General features: G+C 36.1%; 1 protein-coding gene across 1 annotated transcript in view; it reads right to left on the bottom strand.

The window, feature by feature from the left end:
- Positions 1 to 364: 364 nt before the first annotated feature.
- Positions 365 to 21,751, bottom strand: part of TM9SF3 (transmembrane 9 superfamily member 3) — a 71,274-nt gene continuing 49,887 nt past the window's right edge. Inside the window, exons 10-15 of the mRNA XM_032135523.2 lie at positions 17,544 to 17,683; positions 15,049 to 15,117; positions 10,557 to 10,703; positions 9,937 to 10,020; positions 9,738 to 9,814; positions 365 to 4,887 (exon numbers count right to left, since the gene is read on the bottom strand). Coding sequence (XP_031991414.1) covers positions 4,820 to 4,887; positions 9,738 to 9,814; positions 9,937 to 10,020; positions 10,557 to 10,703; positions 15,049 to 15,117; positions 17,544 to 17,683 — 585 coding nt within the window. The 3' untranslated portion in view covers positions 365 to 4,819. The remainder of the gene's footprint in view (positions 4,888 to 9,737; positions 9,815 to 9,936; positions 10,021 to 10,556; positions 10,704 to 15,048; positions 15,118 to 17,543; positions 17,684 to 21,751) is intronic.

Raw genomic sequence — 21,751 nt, 5'->3', positions numbered from 1 at the left:
ATTACAGTTCATTTTCGAAATACAAATTTAAACCTTAAATTTTAAATACATCATTCCAGGGGTTAGCAGACTATGGCCTGTGAGCTGTTTTTGTGAAGTTATACTGGAACACAGCCATGCTCATTAGTTTATGTAGTCTACTATGGCTGCTTTGGTGCTACAATGATAGTTTCAACAGAGACTGTATAGCCCTCAAAGCCGAAAGTATGTACTATCTAGACCTTCACAGAAAAAGTCTGCAGACCCCTGCTTTATTTAATTGTGGAAAACTATTATTAAGTTATTCATTTGCCTGTCAATAATGGGTTATCCCTTATGCTTGGTTCATGTTTCAAAAAGGAAAGAAATAAGGAATCCAAAGGAAGTACATTTAACTTTTTATTACTTTTTAAAAATCCAAATTCAGATAAATTAACACACTAGGTTAGAACCTCAATTGTATTTGATACATTATATACTGGATTTCTATTACTAAAAAGCCAGTTGGAATATGGCCTATACGAACCAAAGAGTGTATACAAAATGGAAGTGGTCATCAGGCAATAATTTCCTTGGAACTCTGCACCGACTGTCCATGCTCTGTGGGGACTTACACATTCAAGTTTGACAGAGTTGAAAAACCAACTGGAGCTGCTTTTCCAAGAATGTTCTGTTGTCCTTCAAATAGAATTCCACGTTACTTCTTTCTTGCCTTAAGCTCTTATATCTTTCAAATGACCTAAGTTGACGAACTGGAGTAAACACAAACTGCTGCAGTTATCAATTAGCAAGCCTAGTTCACCAATACTTCAAAATAAACAGACTTCACAAATTTATATTCCTAACAGTGGAATAATAACTTAATTTTGTTTACTTTTGTCTTTGTAGATTTCTGTCTGCAGCTCCAGTAAGAATGCCAAATCAGATGGCTTTTAGGAAATGCTCATAGGAGAGAACTAGAGTTATTCCTCACACTGAATTTAAGTCTTACAAGATTTCTGCAGGTTCATATGTTAACGTTCTGATCTAGCCTACCTGTAAGCCTAGTTTATTTCTGTACACACTTCCAAATAATCTTCATAAATTTTCACTTCTCTGATTGAAATATAACACCTTGATTGATGAAATATAGTTTCATAACTACAGAATTTTAGTGAAGATATAAAATATTAATGAATACTTGTGTTTTAATACATCACTACTCCTATTACATGTTCCAATAAACCAATAGAATGAAGCACTAAGACACGGTGAAATCTAAACTTAAAACCCAGATGGAACTGCCATATAGATTACAAATGGGTCTCCCCACCACAGAATTCATATACAAAAGCCCTTCGGTATGTAGCTTTTCCTGAACAAATACATTAATACACTTTTTGTTTTTTACATTTGTAAAAATTCAAGGTTTTAATAACATTTCTTTGCAAGACATTTGGTATAAAGTGGTTAATAAATATTAGAAAACAAACACTGTACCAAAATGGATATGATTTGTGAATAAACCCTAAATAAAGTGGCTTTTGGAAGAACTGGATTTTGCAGCAACCAACTTTATAAAGAGGTCCATCCACTCTCAATGGAAAACACCCAAGCATACCATTCACTAGGTTCTGGTATCACCACAATATAATGAATTCTAAGAGTATGGGGTTTGATTTATGGGCAACCCCAGTACAATCTAGGAGCCCAACATGATAAAAAATACTAAAAGAATGCTTCGCCATCCCTCAGGCCATTACATTTCCACCTTATCCTACTCCTGTATTAGGATATATGTATACAAATGTCAACTACTAATGTAGTTAAATTTCAGGAGAAGCATGCTTAAATACACGGGGAATGTTTAGCCTTAGTTTTTGATAGTATTATCCAAAGTGTCAGTTGAAAGAAATTAAGCAAATAATGTTAACAAACGAAAGACAGATACACAGCATTTGTGGGGGTATAAAAACCTCACCTTTCAATTAACTTGAATAATGTTCTATTTTCTATTCTACAACTGAGCGCTAGGGAGCTAAACTATTTGTGAATTACATCTTCTTTAAGAAGACACATACACACACACACACACGCACACACACACACACACACACACACACACTTACTCAACCCCTCTATGCAGCCAAAAACCAATACAAGTCCTTTTCTAAAAGACTTCGAAGGTAATTAATATTCATTTAATGCTCTTAATGTATTTGGAAATCAGAAAATTATTTTTCACCACAGATTCCAAAGAATTTCAAATAGAGCTCAATTTAGTAGAAAGAATTGGTGTACCTGAAAGCATTTAACCCACACATTTTCAATAAACCCTACATCTTACCTGCAAGATTCGTATCATGAGAAACAAATTTCATTTTATTAAGACAAAAGCTTACTGTCCAATTTATACTCCCAGCAGACAGACTATGTATTAGTATGTTAAAAGTACTTTTGAATAAAAGTGGTGAGAAAGAAACCAAAAAAGTACTTTACATATAGTTAAAAGGTTACATAATATAAGCAACTAAATATTTAGTTTCTTTTTTTTTTTTTGGAAACGGAGTCTCGCTCTGTCGCCCAGGCTGGAGTGCAGTGGCGCAATCTCGGCTCACTGCAAGCTCCGCCTCCTGGGTTCACGCTATTCTCCTGCCTCAGCCTCTCCGAGTAGCTGGGACTACAGGTGCCCGCCACCATGCCCGGCTAATTTTTCGTATTTTTAGTAGAGACGGGGTTTCACCGTGGTCTCGATCTCCTGACCTCGTGATTAGCCCGCCTTGGCCTCCCAAAGTGCTGGGATTACAAGCGTGAGCCACCGTGCCTGGCCTAGTTTCTTTTTTATAAGATCTTAAAGGCAAGTAAGAAGGAAGAGAAAATGGAAGTACCAATAAATTACACTTAATATACCATTTTGGCTTCAGAAGAGGATTTACCTACATTTTCTGATCAAATTTGTTGGATCATATGAATCATACTTAAGTGGTAAGAAATCATACTTTTCACCTTTTAAAGGACTTACATGTCACAATATAGGATGTGGAGTCCATCAATATATAGACACATATTTTGTAATGAAAACATCTTGTGTAACTATTAATTGCATGATTTTCATATTAAGGTTTAAATACAGGTGTTTTGAGTCTTCCTAAAAACAATATAAAGTATTGTTTTAGGTGGTCATTTGCATAGCAAACTATTAAACTAGAAACTCAGTGGTTCTAGGAAAACTTCATATTATGAATAGTTCCAGAAAAATGTATTCCAATCACTTCTCTTACAAACTGTAACCTTTATTTGTTGATCCAACAGTACGTTAACCACTTTTACCCCATCCCCACTTTACACGGTACACCAACCTGAACAGATTTTTGTGCCACAATTTCATTCAAAGGGTTTGTCATTCACTTTATGATTGTGCTGGATAATCTAGATGTAAGCAAGTCTGGAGATTTCAAAGTATGGGTCCCCTGTATGAGAGTAGCATAGTTTATAGTACACTTTTAAAAATGGCATTCAGTAATTTTGCCTTTTGAACAGAAAGATATCTTCAAATTGCAAACACATCTATTTCCACAAAACAATTTGGTCAGGAAATTTTATTTGAACATTCTAAAGCAATAATGCTTTAGATGTTACTTAAGTGTCCCAGACAGGATTAACAAAATTAAATGTCTCTAAATTACAAATTTGGCTCCTGTACGAGTCTCAGAAAATAAACAGAAGAAAACAACCCCCCTCCCAAAAAAAGTATGACACACACATTTTGAAGAAACTCCAATGTTTCATGCAATGGTAGGCAAGATGTAAAAGGCCACCCAAATCACACATTTCTACACCAATCATCATAAGAAAAAGTACTCTGTAGTCAATCTGTACATCCAAATGCATTTGGGAGTCTACACCTAAGTTACATTATTTAATGTTATATACATTTATTACCCACCCCCCCTTGTTTTTAATAATTTCTTATGTAAAACCTTCATTCAAACCCAAAAGATGTAAGACTATCTTGGGGGGAAAAAAGATAATCACTTTAGACATTCAGTTAAAATGTAGTTTATCTAAATCTCAAAATGTTTAATAAAAACAAGTATCTTCTCCATTTAACACTTTGCTTTCTAACTGTACAGTAAATTGCATTGTAGAGAGTACACTTCCGTCTTCAAACTGTATCTTCTTTGGATGGAATTAAGATGTAACTGTATAGTTTTAAGATAAATAAATGGGAAGTTGGTCCAACTAAGATGACAGCAGATATATTACATGCAGGATTTAATATTTTCTAATTCTCTCTTTTAAAAAAAAGGATGCAGTTGGATTGGGAAAAAAAAAAGTCAAAAAAGAACCCAGATTCAATATATAAAAATGTCCCACAATAGGTCGACAATGGCAGTAAAAATAAAAGGAAAAAAGTAATCTTTCTGGAACATCATTTTTCAATAACATAGAAACACTAAGTGCCAGGAAGATTCCTATTCATGTAATTTTAGCATTCAAGTTTCCCTCTATTTATTTTATTGGAACAAATGCTTTAAATAAACTATTTGTCCTCTTCACTGAAGAGAGCTGGTCTATTTCATCTTTAATGAGCTAGTTTTTGGGAAGATTAGCCATGTACTGTAGTAATGCCTACTGCATAAAATCCAAGCATTTGCTGTGAACAGTTGGAGAAAGCAGTCAGGAAGAACCTAGGATCAATGGAAATAGATGTTACTTTAAGCCATCGACGAAAGAGAGACCCACAAAGTACCCAGTGTGTTAAAGCCCAAATCTCTTCTTGCATTTGTTTGTTTTTGCTGTGCAAGTTCCACCCCTATGAAAAAGAAATTGATCCGAAGTTCCAGGTTTTCTTGGGTCTCTAGTCAATTTTCACATTAGTATAGATTTTTCGGACAAAGGCACTTGTTCCCATGTAACCAATCGCTCCTGCAAAGATAAAATAAGATGTTTTGAAACAAATACATACAGAGCAGTATCCATCACTTAAAAACACTAAATACTCTATGCTCTGGAAAGTTATTCTTTTTTAAAGAAAATATCTTTATGTTAGTATTCTTTCTGAACTTACTAAAACTGTATCATTTGCTTTGCAAATCACCTGATACCATAATACACCAAGTCTGACCATCATATGCCAAGTCTAATCAAGTAGCAATTATTTCTTGTATAATCAGTAACTATAGAATTAAAATACATCTCTTATAAAGCAAGAATAATTTGATAACGGCAAAAGGTTGTTAAATCAAAAAACATGCCTTATTTGATTTGAAGATATATTATTCTAGGTCATTAAAGTAAAAATCAATATATCTTCCCAAAATCCAATAGATAAATAGTAAGCAGTGACTGAAAATTCTCTTAAGGAAGGACAGGGAACCATGTCCCAATAGCAGTTGAAGCTCTAGAGGAGAGGCATTTTCTCACAGCTTCTTTTTTAAGTTGTAGAAGCTGTGTAGTTGGTAGTAGGGTTGACATATTTGCAGGAATAGACAGGACAGAGAGGTAAGTGGGTCAGAAGTTTTGAAATGCTGTTTTTTAACAATTAGCCTCAACCAGAGCTTAAAACACCAGAAATCAGGGATGTTTGTTTTGTTAAATAAAATATTTATCTCCTGTGTCTAAAAGAGTGCCTGGCATATAAGATACTTGGTAAATATCTGTTGAATGAATGAATGAATTGGCTGGTTCTTTATTGCAAATATAGGTTGGTGCAAAAGTATTTGCAGCTTTACAATTACTTTTGTATCAACCTACTAAGGGCTCTTTAGAACAATGCAGTTGGTTATTGAACTGTCAGAGAAAAAAGTCTCCATTGGTCTTAGGAATTCATGATGTAGCCCAATATTATTGAAAGCTTAAAAGAAAACCTTCCATTAATTAATAATGGTAAGTGCACACACAAGTGCCTAATTAGTCACCCTTGAACCAATCTTTTAGTGAATCTTTTATTCACTAAACTGGTGAATGAAAGGCAAGAATCAAGCATCTCTCCTGTTTCTCCTATATATGAATTACACCCCAAGGCTACCAACTGGTTGATGAAAGGAAGGTTATCGTTATGGAAGTATTCCAGCTAACAAATATAAAAGGAACAATAGAATTAGAATATTATAACTACTAATGAATTATTTGAGCTAGGCAATAACTATCAATGGCTGCTAACTTCACAAAGAGATAGAACCAGAAATTATGTGCTTCCCTGATAAAAGCTTACAAACCACCTGTTAAACATTCTTGGACAAGTATTCTTGAGTATGATCAAGCCTACAGATCTAACTACCACTTGAAGAAACTTTAAATGACACTTCAGCAATATAATCAGCAAAATCCAGAATGTGGAAAATTCTACAGAAATTATTTAAGTTTTAAAAATAAATTGCAAGTGAGAGAGAGAATATCTATAGATTAAAAGAGCCTTAAGAGACATTTTAGCCAAGCAATGCATGAATATTAATTGATCTCAATGCAAACAAACTATATTTTAAAAAAAGTCATTACAAGTATGGTAAATCTGAACACTAACTAAATTATTCCATCATATTACATTTATCTTTCAGGGAGAGACATATACTGAAATATTTACAGTTGAAATGACATAAGGTCTAAGATTCATGTCAGAATAAAAGGGGGGGATACAAAGTGGGAATATAAATAAAACAAGATAGGCCATGAGTTGATAATTACTGACATTGGGTGTTAGTACATGGGGACTCACTATATACAGTATTGTCCCTATTTTTGTATATATTTGAAAGTTTCCCTTTATTAAATATTAAAATACAAAAAACCAAAGTGACAAAGCAACACTATTTCCACTTATTTTTGCAATGAACAGTCATTTCTTTTATAATAGGAAATAACAATATTACATTTTAAAATATTGATAATGCATTTTAGAATAGTTACAATACAATTCTTTACAGGATAAGAGAAAAATCATTCAATTTTGTGAAAATATACCTGAATCCTTACGACATGAAAAGATGTATAAAATTTTAATTAGCATCAAAAATTGTAATGGTATAATACTAGTCCAATAACCAAATCCAATTTTCCACACGTACAAAACATTGTTCCCCTTTGAGCAGAAATATGCTTAAAATCAAAACAGTATCAACCTAGAGAATCATTTTTCCTAATCTTATGAGTACCTCAAGAATAAACTTACAAGGGCATGACTTTATAAAAAGAGAGTACTGAATATGCCCTCTAGAAAAGTAAATATCTTAGGAACAATAGAGGTGCACTTTTGAACTTAATTCCTCAAAACAAAAATGCTATGCTCATAATATCCCATCTTAATGTAGTCATTTTTTGCTACATTAAAAAAATCAACAAATATTTTTGTTTTAATTACTGACTTAAGCATTTTAGCAACATAAATTGATGGATATATATAATTTTTGTATTATGATGACATTCTAATGACTTCCAGCCTAAACAGTTTCTCCTCACCTGCCCCTGAAAAATGAAGCACTGAAGGCATATAAACCCATTAAAGAATAAATGCTGGGACATTGCCAGAACAGCAGGGAACTGTAAATGTGCCAAGATTTCCAGACAGCAAGATGAAATTTCAGCAGGAAAAGCACTCAAAAAATTTAGCTAGATTCATTCCATTTTCTTTGTAAATGTCAAGATGTTACCTCTCTGGGTCTTCCTAAGATCACATATAGAAAAAGTCAAGTCAAGAAAAATTTTTTAACTCTCTGCGTAATCGATTCTATACCTCACTGAATGCAGGTGATAATCAAGAAAAATCTCAGATAAAATAAAGAGGAGTCCAGTGAACAATACTCTGAAGAAAGGATGGCAAATAATACTGAAGGAACCTTCTGACTGCCCAAGAATAGTGATGTTTCCACCTGACACAATGTAGTTTTAACCTTCAGTCCCTCTCATCTTTCCCTCAAAGTTGGTTACTAATTATCACAGGGAATGGCTATCACAGCAGCTATAAATAAAACATGTGACTCTAACATAGAAAATGATCTTTCCTTGTGGAATGTTTCACTACTTTACAGACAATCTCATTTGTGTGTGCGCACACACGTGATCACATACATAGTGTATATGAACTGAACAGGCTCTTTTGATGAAGAAACAAAGCAATCTTGGTATCCCAAAGGTGTCCATAAATGTCACACCAAGACCTAGCTTTTAATAAGATTACCATATCTTATATATATCTTATATAGCCAAAGGTGGAATTATCAAATACACACATACATACATAAATAGCCAATGGCAAGTAAAAGAAAAAGGAGGAAAATTATCCACTCTCTGGAAATGTTTCCACCATGATTAGTCCCGCAGCGTTACATTATTCCTACAAAGTAACTAAGGGATCAGTCTCATTTATCAAGTAAAACATATCATTCCTACAAAGTAATTAAGGGACCAGTCTCATTTATCAAGTAAAACACTGAACCCGAAAAAAGTGAGTTACTTGTATGAGTTTCCCTTAAGTTACCTCTGCCGGGACTTAGAGTCATAAAGTTGTTCTGAGATGAAAACACAAGGTGTGGAATCCCACAGAGACTGTGCAGAAACACAGACACAATTCCAGAGGAGAAGGAAGCCCAAGGACTTTCAGCCTTCATCAATAGCAGCAGCAGCTACCCCTCACTGAGCATCTACCAGCCACCTGATGTTTATCCACATTTAATCACTGAATCCTCTTTATAGCCCTATGAGGTATTATTTCTATTTTGCAAATGAGTAAAGTTGAGGAAGAAAGGTTAAATAATTTGGCCAGAGTAACATGGCTATTAAGTGGGAAATTCACACCCAGAACAGACTGACCCCAAAAGGCCAGTTCTTTCCATATCTCACCATGTAAATGGCTATCCTTACTACCTAATAACAGTCCCAGCACTACACTTGGTGCTTTACACACATGACACTATTCCTCACAACTACTCTGAAAGATATGCCCATTTTACAGATAAAAATGAGACTTAGAAAGGTTAATGTGACCTCCATGGCCACAAAAAAAGCTGAGCAACAGCATGGACATTTATTCCAGTCCTTTCCCATTTATCATACTGTTTCCAAAAGTTCTTTATTTTCTAGCTATTTCACACATTCTAGAGACTCTATCACATGGTGAAAACTATTACCTCTTCCTTTTAATAGATGATTATGATAGATCCATAAATAGTGGTTTTATCACCACTTTACAGAAGCTTAGAGACCTTGGGGAACTAGATCAAAGTGGAAAGCATACATATGGTACAGCCAGAACTTAAGTCCAGTCTGTAGATACCCAAGTATGCAATCATAACAAGTAAACTGTGCTGTCTCCTAGGTGTCTCCTGGTTTCTCCAAGAATAGTCTGAGAAGTTTCCAAACAGGAATCATTCAGGCAACACCTTAACATGCCTACATCATGATCTTCCATCAAACCTAAGCTTTAAAAAATGCCAATTCTCAAGCCAGGCACAGTGGCATGTGCCTGTAGTCCCAGCTAGTTCAGAAGCTGAGTCTCTAAAAACAATAAATAAAATGAAAAAGCCAATTCTCAAAATGAATGAAAAACTGTGATATGAAATTCTGTGCTATACAGACTTACTAGAATTTCTATAAAAATAGAAATTAATAAGGTAATAAATTATGTTGTGGGGAAGAGTCAAAAGGACTGAAATCAGACTTGGGTTTATTTTGGTGTTTCTGATCAAACAACAGATAAAATTTCTTAATTTCCAATTACTGTATTTTTCTGATTTAGAGAAACTCAGATTTACTCATGATGTTCAAAGAATTTCAAAACTTACCACACATTATCCCCAAGGCTGTGCTAAATACCGCCATATATCCAAAGTAAAATGATGTCTGAAATAAGCCATACATCCTGAAATAAAACAAAATATATATAGGATATCCATTTTTACTTTCAACATAAGGCCTTAAATATTAGTATTTAAAGGACAAATTAGTTTCCTAAATAAAAGGTGAAAAAATGTCTCCACTTACTTTGTTTTGAAAAAATAGTAGTAAAAGGAATACATGTAAACATAGATTGCAGTTGATGCAGCAGAGAGAAAACTTGTCCATTGCCTGGTGGGGGAAGGGGGAGACAAGATAAATCTCTTTTGAATGAATGGCACTAAAACAAAGATTTTAAAGCAAAGAATTTAATAAAACATCCTTTAAAGTCCTTTAAAACATTTAAAAAACAAACGCATAGATATGGTATTTAAATTTATCAACAAGGAGAACATCTAAGAATCAGAAAGCTCAATCTTGAATTTTGTCAGATTCCCTATTACCAGTGACCATAAATAGACCATTTCCTTTTTCAGATCTAAGTTTCCTTGTGTTTAGAATGGAGCAATGCTTCTCATAAAACTCTTTTCATACCAAGCACTTTGTAAAAAATATTTCTAACATAGTACTCCATTAATACATTAAAAATTTGATATTGTTTTTTCTCTAAAATATGTATCATTTTTATAACTGGGAAAAAATCTCTATGCTATTTTAAGTAACAACATTTCTATACAGCTGTTTACTCCACTTGATAGATTTCAAAGGAAATGTTATTTTAAAATATTATGGTTCCCCCAAATTTCTTTCTACAAATAGGTACTTACCACCTGTAATCTTCTGCATTTAGTAGAAAATATGTGCACACAATAGTCACACAGACAGTCACAATGCACAGGATAACCAGCACCAGCATCATGAAGCCATAGACATAATAGATCTTATATGCCCAGAAAGACGTGAAGATGAAATACCTAAGTAAATGCAATAAAGACACAGGTTTCCAGTCTTTATTCTTAAAGCTCACTCTGTTCTTCCTAAGTCTCACATTTTAGTTCTCATTTCTTTCTCACTTAATGACTTTCTTTCAAGTATCTTCCAACAGTTTCTCTTACCATGTCTTCATCAATTAAATCCACTAGAATTCTCTCAAAAAATATTTTCTTGGATAATCTTTGAAAAACAGATTCTTCAGTAGGGCATGCACCTCTACACAAACTGAATAAAACAGAAGCTTAAAGAACTATAATGTAGAAAAGAACAAACGAAAATAGCTAAAAAATCCGTATTTGTATCTATATTGTTTTGTAGATACAACACAATTCAAGCAATGTAGTTTGTATTTTATTAAATAGAAAAATAAGTTAGAGCAATAATGTATAAAATTAGGAAAAGCAGGCCTAAAGATTCACAGTCTTCAGAGGACAGCAAGGGAAAAGGCTTTAAGATTTTTAATTAAGAAAAAGATCTCCTTCCCTTCCTCCCTTCCTCCCTCCCTCCCTCTCTTTCTTTCTTTCTTTCTTTTCCCTCTGTGGCCCACGCTGCAATCTACTCGGCTCGCTGCTGCCCCACACCGCGGACTGCCTGGGACTGCCAGCGCGCGCCACCACCGCTGCCTGCTTTTTCTCCTTTGGCTGCAGGCGCCGTTTCGCCATGTTGGCCACGCTGGTCTCCAGCTCCTGACCCCGAGTGCTCTGCCCGCCTCGGCCTCCCGAGGTGCTGGGACTGCAGACGGAGTCTCGCTCACTCGGTGCTCGGTGTTGCCCGGGCTGGAGTGCGGTGGTGTGGTCTTGGCTAGCGGCAGCCTCCGCCTCCCAGCCGCCTGCCTTGGCCTACCAGGGTGCTGGGATTGCAGCCCCTGTCCGGCCGCCGCCCCGTCTGGGAGGTGGGGAGCGTCTCTGCTCGGCCGCCCCTCTGCCCGGCCTCCCCATCTGGGAAGTGAGGAGCGCCTCTGCCCGGCCACCCATCGTCTGGGAGGTGAGGAGCGCCTCTGCCCCGCCACCCATCGTCTGGGAGGTGAGGAGCGCCTCTGCCCGGCCACCCATCGTCTGGGAAGTGAGGAGCGCCTCTGCCCGGCCGCCCCGTCTGGGAAGAAGTTAGGAGCGCCTCTGCCCGGCCGCCCCGTCTGGGAAGAAATGAGCACGTCTGGGAAGTGAGGAGCGCCTCTGCCCGTCCGCCCCATCTGGGAAGAAATGAGGAGCACCTCTGCTCGGCCGCCCCGTCTGGGAAGAAGTAAGGAGCAGCAAAACATATGAAAAATGCAACAGACAAACCAACCAACCAACTCAGTGACAACAAAACAGGTCTACTCTGGAGTCATACTCTAGTTTTTTCTATTTTCCTCCCTTTCTGATCCTTTATCCCACTTTCTTGTTCTTCCTCCTCCTTCTTCTTTGTCAAATAGAGGTTTGAGTTATTATCACTGATCCATATAAAGTCCCTCTCTCGTTTATTTTAATTCCCACCCCCCATTTCTATTCCCCGACTTCCCATGTGCAACCTTCCTAATATGTTTGATACGCATCTTTTTGTTTGTATATATTTTTAGAAAATGTTTATTGTTTTTGTGTGCAAAAAAAATTAATAAAAAAAAAAGAAAAAGATCTTTCACTCTAATCCATTATCAAGTCATCATTAAATTACAACAGAGCCTTTCAGCCTCTTTTCTTTTTCTTGTTGCCCAGGCTGGAGGGCAGTGACACAATCTCAGCTCACTCAACCTCCACCTCCCAGGTTCAAGAGATTCTCCTGCCTCTGCCTCCTAAGTAGTTGGGATTACAGGCACGCACGACCACGCCCAGCTAATTTTTTGTATTTTAGTAGAGATGGGGTTTCATCATGTTGGCCAGGCTGGTCCCGAACTCCTGACCTCAGGTGATCCACTCGCCTCAGCCTCCCCATCATTCATTCTTTCAAAAAATATTTACAGAGCCCCTATCATGCATCAGGAAAGCAGTGAGAACAGAACAGTAAAGACAACAAAGTCTCTACCCTCAAGAAGATTACTAGCTGGTTGGGAAACACCAGTAAAGATCATGATACACTGTGATATGTGCTACACGAATGCACATAAGGGCCATCTTCCCACTGTGGCTGAATGGGGCTTTATGGGGGGAGAAGGATCAGATAAGGAATGCAGAGGGTAAGGGGAGCTAGAAGAATGTTCCAGGTATGCCAGGCATGATGACTCACGCCTGTAATCCTAGCACTTTGGGAGGCTGAGGAAGACGGATCACCTGAGGTCGGGAGTTCGAGACCAGCTTGACCAACATCGTGAAACCCCGTCTCTACTAAAAATACAAAATTAGCTGGGCGTGGTGGTGCATGCCTATAATCCCAGCTACTCAGGAGGCTAAGGCAGGATAATCGCTTGAACCCGGGAGGCGGAGGCTGCGGTGAGCCGAGATAGTGCCACTGCACTCCAGCCTGCGCAACAAGCAAAACTGTCTCAAAAAAAAAAGAATGTTCCAGGTACTGGAGCAGCAACGGTGAGCAAATAAAGGGAATCCACTGCATTTTGAAAAACTAAAAGTAATTCACTATGGCTAACACTTTAAATGAAGGGGAAAGAACTAAGAAATGAAGTTGGAGAAGTGAACAGGGCCAGTTCTTATGTTATAAAGACCCTTAATGGCCATGTTATGGAGTTGGGACCTCATCTCAATTAAAATAAGAAGTGTTAAGCAAAGAAATGACATGACACCTTAAAAATACCACTTTGGCTACCAAATGGGTAGGATAATGGGTTTGAAGGTGGACAAAACAGAAGAAAAGTTGAAGAAACAGCAGAGAAGTTATCTAGTGGAACACAGTGCCTGGAGAAGCACAAAGACATGTGGTTCAAAAGCACTGGGGACAGGGGCAGAAGGGAAAAAGAAGTCACAGGTCAAGTCTGGGTGAAGGCACAAAGCACTGTCAGAATGGAACTAAAGAAGTTCCTGAACCGACTTTAATAAACCACGAGTTACAGAGACACACACTCCAACTCCTAAGGTACTAATGCCCATAGCATATGCAGAGCTGGTAAGTGACAACCAAGAGTTGGTCCATATCTATTTATGTCAGTTGTATCTGTTAGTACCATTAGACTAAACTGACTAAATTAAATGTTACATAAACCAATAAACATCAGCGTAAAAAGGATGTGTGGTTACTATAAAAATTATGTTGAATGCTTTGGAAAGATTTGATAAGGTGAGTCCCTTTAAAAAAGTTGTAAAATTCGATGTGATTGAGACGGCTATAGACTGGGGGACAAATGTACAAATCTAGAAGGATTCTGCACTTAGAATGCTTCAGATAGGATTTTATGTTCTTGCTTCACTTTAAAAAGGCTGGAAAACACAGAATCTGTATTACGAATGTCAAAGGAAAAAAATGAAAAAATTCCAATGAAAAAAAGACCATGGCTCTATATATAAAAAAAAAAAAAGTGAAGGATGTACATTTACTTGTCTTAAAATAAAAGATTATGTATGTATCTTTTAAAATAATTATCTTACATGAGCCAACTTTTTCAATTAACCAACTACCAAATCCAATTACGTCTGTTAAGGAGACTCCTACCATACAGGAGACAATCAGTAGTGGGGCATCTGGAAACATGTAAGGCTATTTAAGTTGTCACAATGACTGGTATTTAGTGGATATGAGCCAAGGGTGTATAGCTGCAATATCTGAGAAAGTCCCATACGGTGAACTTTCTTGCCTAAAATAACCAGAGCATTCCCAACAGGGGGCACGGGGACACAGACTAAGAAAAGGAAGGCTTTTTTATTTTGCAATGGTGACAAAAGATGCAGATGTAAAGCACAGTAAGTGGCACAAGGTGGCATACCTCTTATCTCTAAATACATACACACTTCCTAGCACTCCTGCAAGCCTCTATGGAAGAAACCTAGGAAATGACTATGCATCAAAAGATGTCAGGGCCTAGACAGACTAGTAGGTAATGGTTTACCTAGTTCCCTAAATCCTCAGAAATATTTTTAAAATACAATAAAAACCAGGAATTCCTTAAGTCATGCATATGATCAGAGGCTAGTCTACCATTCTTTAACACATAGTTTTGATTTCTAAGATTTCCTCTTAGGTGAGGGAGGCCTAGAATACAATACAAAAAGGTATAAACATCACTTGAATATTTAAGAACACAGCCAACAGCAACCTTTATATAGCCTATTAGACCCTTTTCTGGAACCATGGAATTAACAGACTATTAGATGTTCTTCCAACTGATGACTTTACATGTTCCCTAACTCCTAAATTGTCTTACTATAATTGAATCCCTCAAAACATAAATACATTATCAAAACTTACATTTCAATAAAGATTGAACCAAAAGGTAAAATTCCACCCAGGCAAACAATAACCGCAGGCTCCATGAACCTGGAAAATATTAAAATTAATAGTAAACTTCTAGTATGATTTCCATATTATATAAACACTGATAACAGAAAGCAGGTACTTGACACTTAAAAAATCATCTCTAAAGGATAGAAACAAACCAGTAAAATGAAAAGCCAAAACCCAAAGAGGCACAATACATAGGTGGGACTTCAAATTAGCCATAGCTTATAATCAATATTCTTTCTGCATTAAAGACTGAGACAGTATATGAAGAACACAAATTACTGACACTGGCAGAACTTGAAAAAGTCTCTAAGTGTTCCCTCTGGTTCTGCTAGACTCCCATAACTTCTTAGAACTCTACAGGCATTTATTCACAAAAAGCCAAAGGGAAAGAAACGAAGAGTCTAGAGACCTCCATTTGAAATAATGTTTCCCAAATTGTGGCCTTGCCATCTCTTTGCTCACTCTCTCCTTGGTTCTATAATTCGTTTTCCTACAAATTATACAATTAAGGTATTATGAGTTCTTATTTATAATGGCACCAAAGAAATAAAAAACAAAATTGAAACTTCATTCATTCATTCCACAAATATTTACTGACCGTAATTGGTAATTCCCCATCTGGATGCCTTCTCTTGTCTCTTATTTCTCTCCTGAAAGCACTGGCTCAAATGTTCTCCCTTTAAAACCTTTGCTGAGTCTCCCAGGAAAAGGTGGGTCCTTCTCCCATTCTTTCACTGCCTCTTGAAAATACCTCCACCACAGTATTTACCACGCTATACTGTAACTGTCCAATTCCAAATACATGTGTGTACATATATATAAAAAACCTCACTAGATTATAAACCCTGGCAGGCAGAAGCTATTCAACTAGGTATTTCCAGTGCCTAGCACAATACCTGGCACAAAAAAGATCCTAAACTAATAACTATGAAATTAACGAACTAAAAAACTGAGAAGAAAATTGTAAAATTTGAGAGCTGAAAAAAAAAACTTAAAATCATTTAATGTAGTCTTCTTTCCTTACTTTACAGGAAGCCAAGACTCACAGAGGTTAAAAGTGATCTGCCCAAGGTGACACAGTCAATGAGAGGCAGATCTAGTATTCAGATTTAGGTTCCCAGGATTATACTCCCCAAAACAGGGGCACACACAAGCCTTCCTATACCTAATTGCAATGCATCTCCGGTGAGGAAGCTCTCACCAGACCTCTCCTTCACTGGCCCTAGTGACTCAGAGGAACTTCTGTGACTTCTGACTATGCTTTTCCTTTAAACTTACCCTTCCCAGTAAGGATACCGATGGGTCCTAACATAATGATTTACAAAAAAAAAATTACTTTAAAAAATAAACTACAGGCCAGGCGCGGTGGCTCACACCTGTAATCCCAGCACTTTGGGAGGCCGAGGTGGGCAGATCACGAGGTTAGGAGATCGAGACCATAGTGGCTAACACGGTAAAACCCCATCTCTACTAAAAATACAAAAAATTAGCCAGGCGTGGTGGCAGGCACCTGTAGTCCCAGCTACTCGGGAGGCTGAGGTGGGAGAATGGCGTGAATCCAGGAGGTGGAGCTTGCAGTGAGTCGAGATCACGCCACTGCACTCCAGCCTGGGCCACAGAGTGAGACCCCATCTCAAAAAAATAAATAAATAAAATAATAAACTACAAAAATTCTAACCAAAGTCTCTCATAAGCACCAATCTAAGGAAAGAAAAGAATATGGCCAATTCAAACTATAGGGGCTATTTTATTCATCCTCCATTTCTATAAATGTCTACATGCCTCCATGTCTAGAAAGGATAGAGCAAAATTATCACCTATTTGTATAAGCACCTGAATATGCTGTATTTATAATCTGGTAAAATATCTAGTTATTTTACCAGATTATAAAATAATCTGGTTATTATAAAAATGTAGAGTCTACTTACTATACAACTGTTCCTATAAATAGGGAATGTAATAAATGTACACTAAATTGTACAGCACTAAAATATCTGGAAAGATAGTAAATATTTCAGGTTCTGCATGTGATAGCATCTCTGACATTACTGATCTGCCAGCTCTGATGCTGTACTATAAAAGCAGCCACAGAGAATACGTAAACAAATGGGCATGGCTGAGTTCCAACAAAACTTTATAGATAAAAACAGGCAGCAGGCCAGATTTGGCCTGCAGGATTAGTAAAACCGCAGCTTTAGTTCACACCCACCTCTACAGCATAGGAAAGCATTTGACTTAACTGTAATTGGCACGATATTCAGAAAGTGGAATAAGGGTATAATTTATTATTACTCTTAACAATGTAGGTTAAAGGAAATAGTAAAATGAACTTCTTAGGCTCAAACTTAAGATTGTCATTCTCATAAATACATACCAATTCTAAAGTTACATGTATACAACAGCCTTAAGAACTTATATATTGTGTGAAACAATCGCATAAGATTTAGCATTCTCTTTACCATTTTTTCTCCGGTATAGGACGAGGCACAGCATTGACACGACAAGGAAAGTTGGGCTGACCTGACAGATTTCGGCCAAGTATTGTACCAACAAGATTTAGAGGAAGAATAACAAAAAAACAGATGCAACAAACGGCCACCTGTAAATTAAATAAAAATGTGTGATTACTCAGAGAACAATAACATTAATATAAACAAATAAGAGACACAATTTAAACACAATTTGATCACAAAAGAAAATGTTTAAGTTGAATATGAGCTAAAATTGTGCAAGAAGTACACTAATGAAAACAAAAAGGTGTGCTTTAAAATATTAGAACTAAACTGAATACAAGTTGAACTAGTTCTTATCCAATTTGGTTTTCCATTCTTTACTATTCTCCACACTATCTCTGCCACAATCCCTTTTTCTCCTCTTTCACTCTCAGCTGTCATGCTTTTTTAATATATTTATCCATTGTCTTTCATTATTATAACCAACTTACTTATCTGGCTATGCTTTTTGAGCTCATAATAGGCACTAAGAGCTTTATATGTGTTATTTCCTTATTTTACAGATGAAGGAAAGGAGACTCAGAGAAGGATAAGTAACTTCCCATAATTGCATAGTTAGTGGAGAGCCAGACCAAAATTTCAACTCAGATCTGCCAGCCTCAAAGCCCACACTCTTTTCTATTCTACACTACCTTGGAATCCTAATAGAAGCAGATCGCTATCTATGTGTCACTAGTAAAATAGTACAAATATTTTTCTGCCCATTAGTAGTGCAAAGCCTAAAATTATAGAGAAGACCATACGGAGATTCTAGAACCAAAGTGGCCAATTAGAAACATATTTATTTTTGTGACTTTTTTTCTTTATAAAATCAGCTCTTTTCGGCCAACCATCTAATTAAGATCATTTCACTCTGAACTTCTGTAAAATGGAGTAGAATTGAATCACCTCTAAGATCTCTTTAAATTATACATTTTAGGTTATAATAAATAGAAAGTAAAAGTGAGAGAAAAACTGAATGAAACATGTGAAGACACTGATTGAGAGAAATGAAGAGGTATAGGGTAGGAAATCCACAGTGACTGCACAAGAAGGAAAGATCTCTTTGAACCAATATTAGTCAAAATTCTTCATTAGATCCTTTTGTGTGTGTATATGTGTTTTTAAACAAGCCAAAGGGTATTGTCATCTCCTTTTCAGATAAAACATAAATATGTGAGAGTTACAGAGCTCCATAATACCATTTTAAACATCAGACTCAGGAACTCAATTTATCTGTGTTTCGGTTTAGGCCTAGGCCTATGAATAATATGAATTTATTATGCTCATATTAAAATACGTGAAATGTGAAAAATAAGCAGGTGTTTTTAAGATAGTTTAAGTATTATGTTATGAACTATACATGTCGTAAATATGGGGAGTGATAAATTCCATCTCAATTTTTGCTTTTACTTTCTTAATAACTACAAGACTCATAAACCTTACCACATTGTAATAAAGACCTATATATTTTCCCCTTAGTTTACCAGAACTCTAATTTCAAATAAGAGTTAAAGAGAAAATGAAGAAAACATTCCTATGTTGAATTACATGGTCTAGAAGAATGGTTTTCAAACTGTTCCAAAGAACCCTCAGGTCCTACTGAAGAGCTTCTGGGATTCCACAAGCATTTGATTTGAATATCCTTTTGAAAATAGTTTCTTTTTAAAATACTTTCAACTATAATAAGATATATACAGATCAAAGGAGTTCTATACCAAATATCAGTACACTGGAGATATCATAGCCAGGTTAACTCATTTTCAAGCAAATCTCAGAATAAAGTTTCTCCTGCTTATCTCTGTGTATATACTGAACTGAATGAATTTTGTCACTGATTAGGAAGGCTTGTAATGCTATATTGGTCTTTTATTCTATCTCCTTCGCCTCATCCCAATTAAGGCCTGCACATATTTGTTCACTAAAAATTGTATAAGCAAAAGTACTACTACAGCACAATGTGTGTGACAGGCAATTGAGTGGCAGTTGAAGTGAGGGCACATCTTGCCTTCTGTGCATGTAACAGTGAATAAAGGAACCTATAGTCTCAAAAAGACATTATCAATTGCTTAGCATTTATCAATATTTTCCCTTTTGTTGTCCAACTTTTTAATATATGATAAAAAATGTGAGTAGTTTGTTAGAAATGGTGATTAAGCTGTGAAACCAGTTCCCTACTCCTTTATGTTCAAGTTCTGGATGAAGTTACTTGAAAAATACTACAAGATTGCAAGGCGAGCTGTTAAAAAAAAAAAAAAAATTCACATGGAATGAACTCATTTGTGAAGTAAGAATTTTTCTCAATACTGATAACTAAATACATTGGGTGCTGAAGATAAGTAATAGCTTACTTTATTCATACCCCTTGATATTAGATTTGTATTCATCACAACTTTATTGCTCTTATTAAATTTAGAGTGTTAAAAATACTTAATTTGCAAAATATACTAATAAAATCATCTCTGTATCTGTTTTCCATCAGGGCTTCCACATTATTTTGGAATGAAATTTAGCAGCTAAGAGGGTCTAATATATTGGTGAAAACCCTGGAACTCAAATTAATGTGGGGCTCTCCTCTATTCCCCTAGTCACTGTTCAGAGGAGAGTGAAAGCAGGCAGTGGGGAAAAGAAAGATTTACTCCATTTTGAGGGCCTCCCTAATCTACAACAATAACAAGTTAGAATCAAGTACTGCCTATTGGTGCTTAATACCCCAAAGATCTACATACTGATCACATCTCAATCTCAGACAAGAATTTGGCTATTACTTATTCTATCTTTGCTTCCAGACTGGCCTACAGGCCAATATCTCTCAAACTTAGATGTAAAAACAAATTTTAGCAAATGTAATCCAACAATATATAAAACAAATAATATATCATGACAAAGTGAAGTTCATCAAATGAATGCAAGACTGATTAAAGATTAGAAAATTAATGCTTTCACCATATTATGAGAATTAAAAAAGAAAAATCACAGATCATCTCAAAAGATGCAGAAAATGCTGTTCTAAGATCGAACACCCATTCAAAATTAAAAAAAAAAAATCTTGCAGCAAACTACAAATAGAAAGGAACTTTAACAAGCTGATGAAGGGCAGCTACAAAAAAAATAGCTATTATTTTAATTAACGGCATAAGACTAAATGCCTTCCTGCCAAGATTTGGAACAAAGAAAGGATGTCTGCTCTTGACACTTCTATTCAACATTATACTGCAAGTTTTAGCCGGTGCAATCAGACAACAAAAAGAAATAACAGACATACAGATCAAAAAAGAGAAGTCAAACTGTTTAAATAATTTGATAATCTATTTTTTTAAATAACACTATGTACCCACAACAATTAAAAATAAAATTTTTGATCTATGTAAAAAACTAAAGTAAAGCAACTAGAACTAATAAGTGAATTTAGCAGGGTTGTAGGATACAAACCCAATATCCCAAAAACTGTTTTCCTATATGTAGTCAACACTCAAAAATAGGGTGTAAACTGTTCTAGTCCACTTACAAGTGGATTTTCTTCTGCCTCTGCCACCCCTGAGACAACAACCCTGAGACACCCCTCCTTCTTATTCCTCAGCCTACTCAATGTGAAGATGACGAAAATGAAAATCTTTATTATGATCCACATCTACCTAAAGAATAGCAAATACATTTTTCTCTTCCTTATGATTTTCTCTTTTTAAGAGACAGGGTCTCACTATATTATCCAGGCTGAAATGCAGTGGCTATTCACAGGCACGATCATAGAGCACCACAGCCTCAACTCCTGGGCTTAAGTGATCCTTCTGCCTCAGCCTCCTGAATAACTGGGATTACAGGCACAAACCGCACACCCAGCTAACCTTATGATTTTCTTAATAACATTTTCTTTTCCCTAGCTTACTTTATTGTAAGAATGCAGTATATAATACGTATAAAATACAAAATATGTGTTCATCAGTGAGGCTTCCAGTCAACAGTAGGCTTATTCGTAGTTAAGGTTTTGGGGAGATTTTCAGTTATACGGGCAGGAGGTAGGGGTCAGCACCCCAATCCTCATATTGTTCAAAAGTCAACTGTACTCTCATGTGCCACATAACAATTTTTTTTTTGGTCAATGATGGACCACGTATCTGATGTTGGTCCTATAAGATTATAAGAGTGTATTTTTACTATACCTTTTCTATGTTTAC

The sequence above is a fragment of the Hylobates moloch genome, unplaced genomic scaffold (genome assembly GCF_009828535.3).
Source record: "Hylobates moloch isolate HMO894 unplaced genomic scaffold, HMol_V3 SCAFFOLD_3, whole genome shotgun sequence".
NCBI lineage: Eukaryota > Metazoa > Chordata > Mammalia > Primates > Hylobatidae > Hylobates > Hylobates moloch.
Note: the sequence above shows the minus strand (reverse complement) of the source record. Positions and strands in the feature narration are given on the sequence as shown.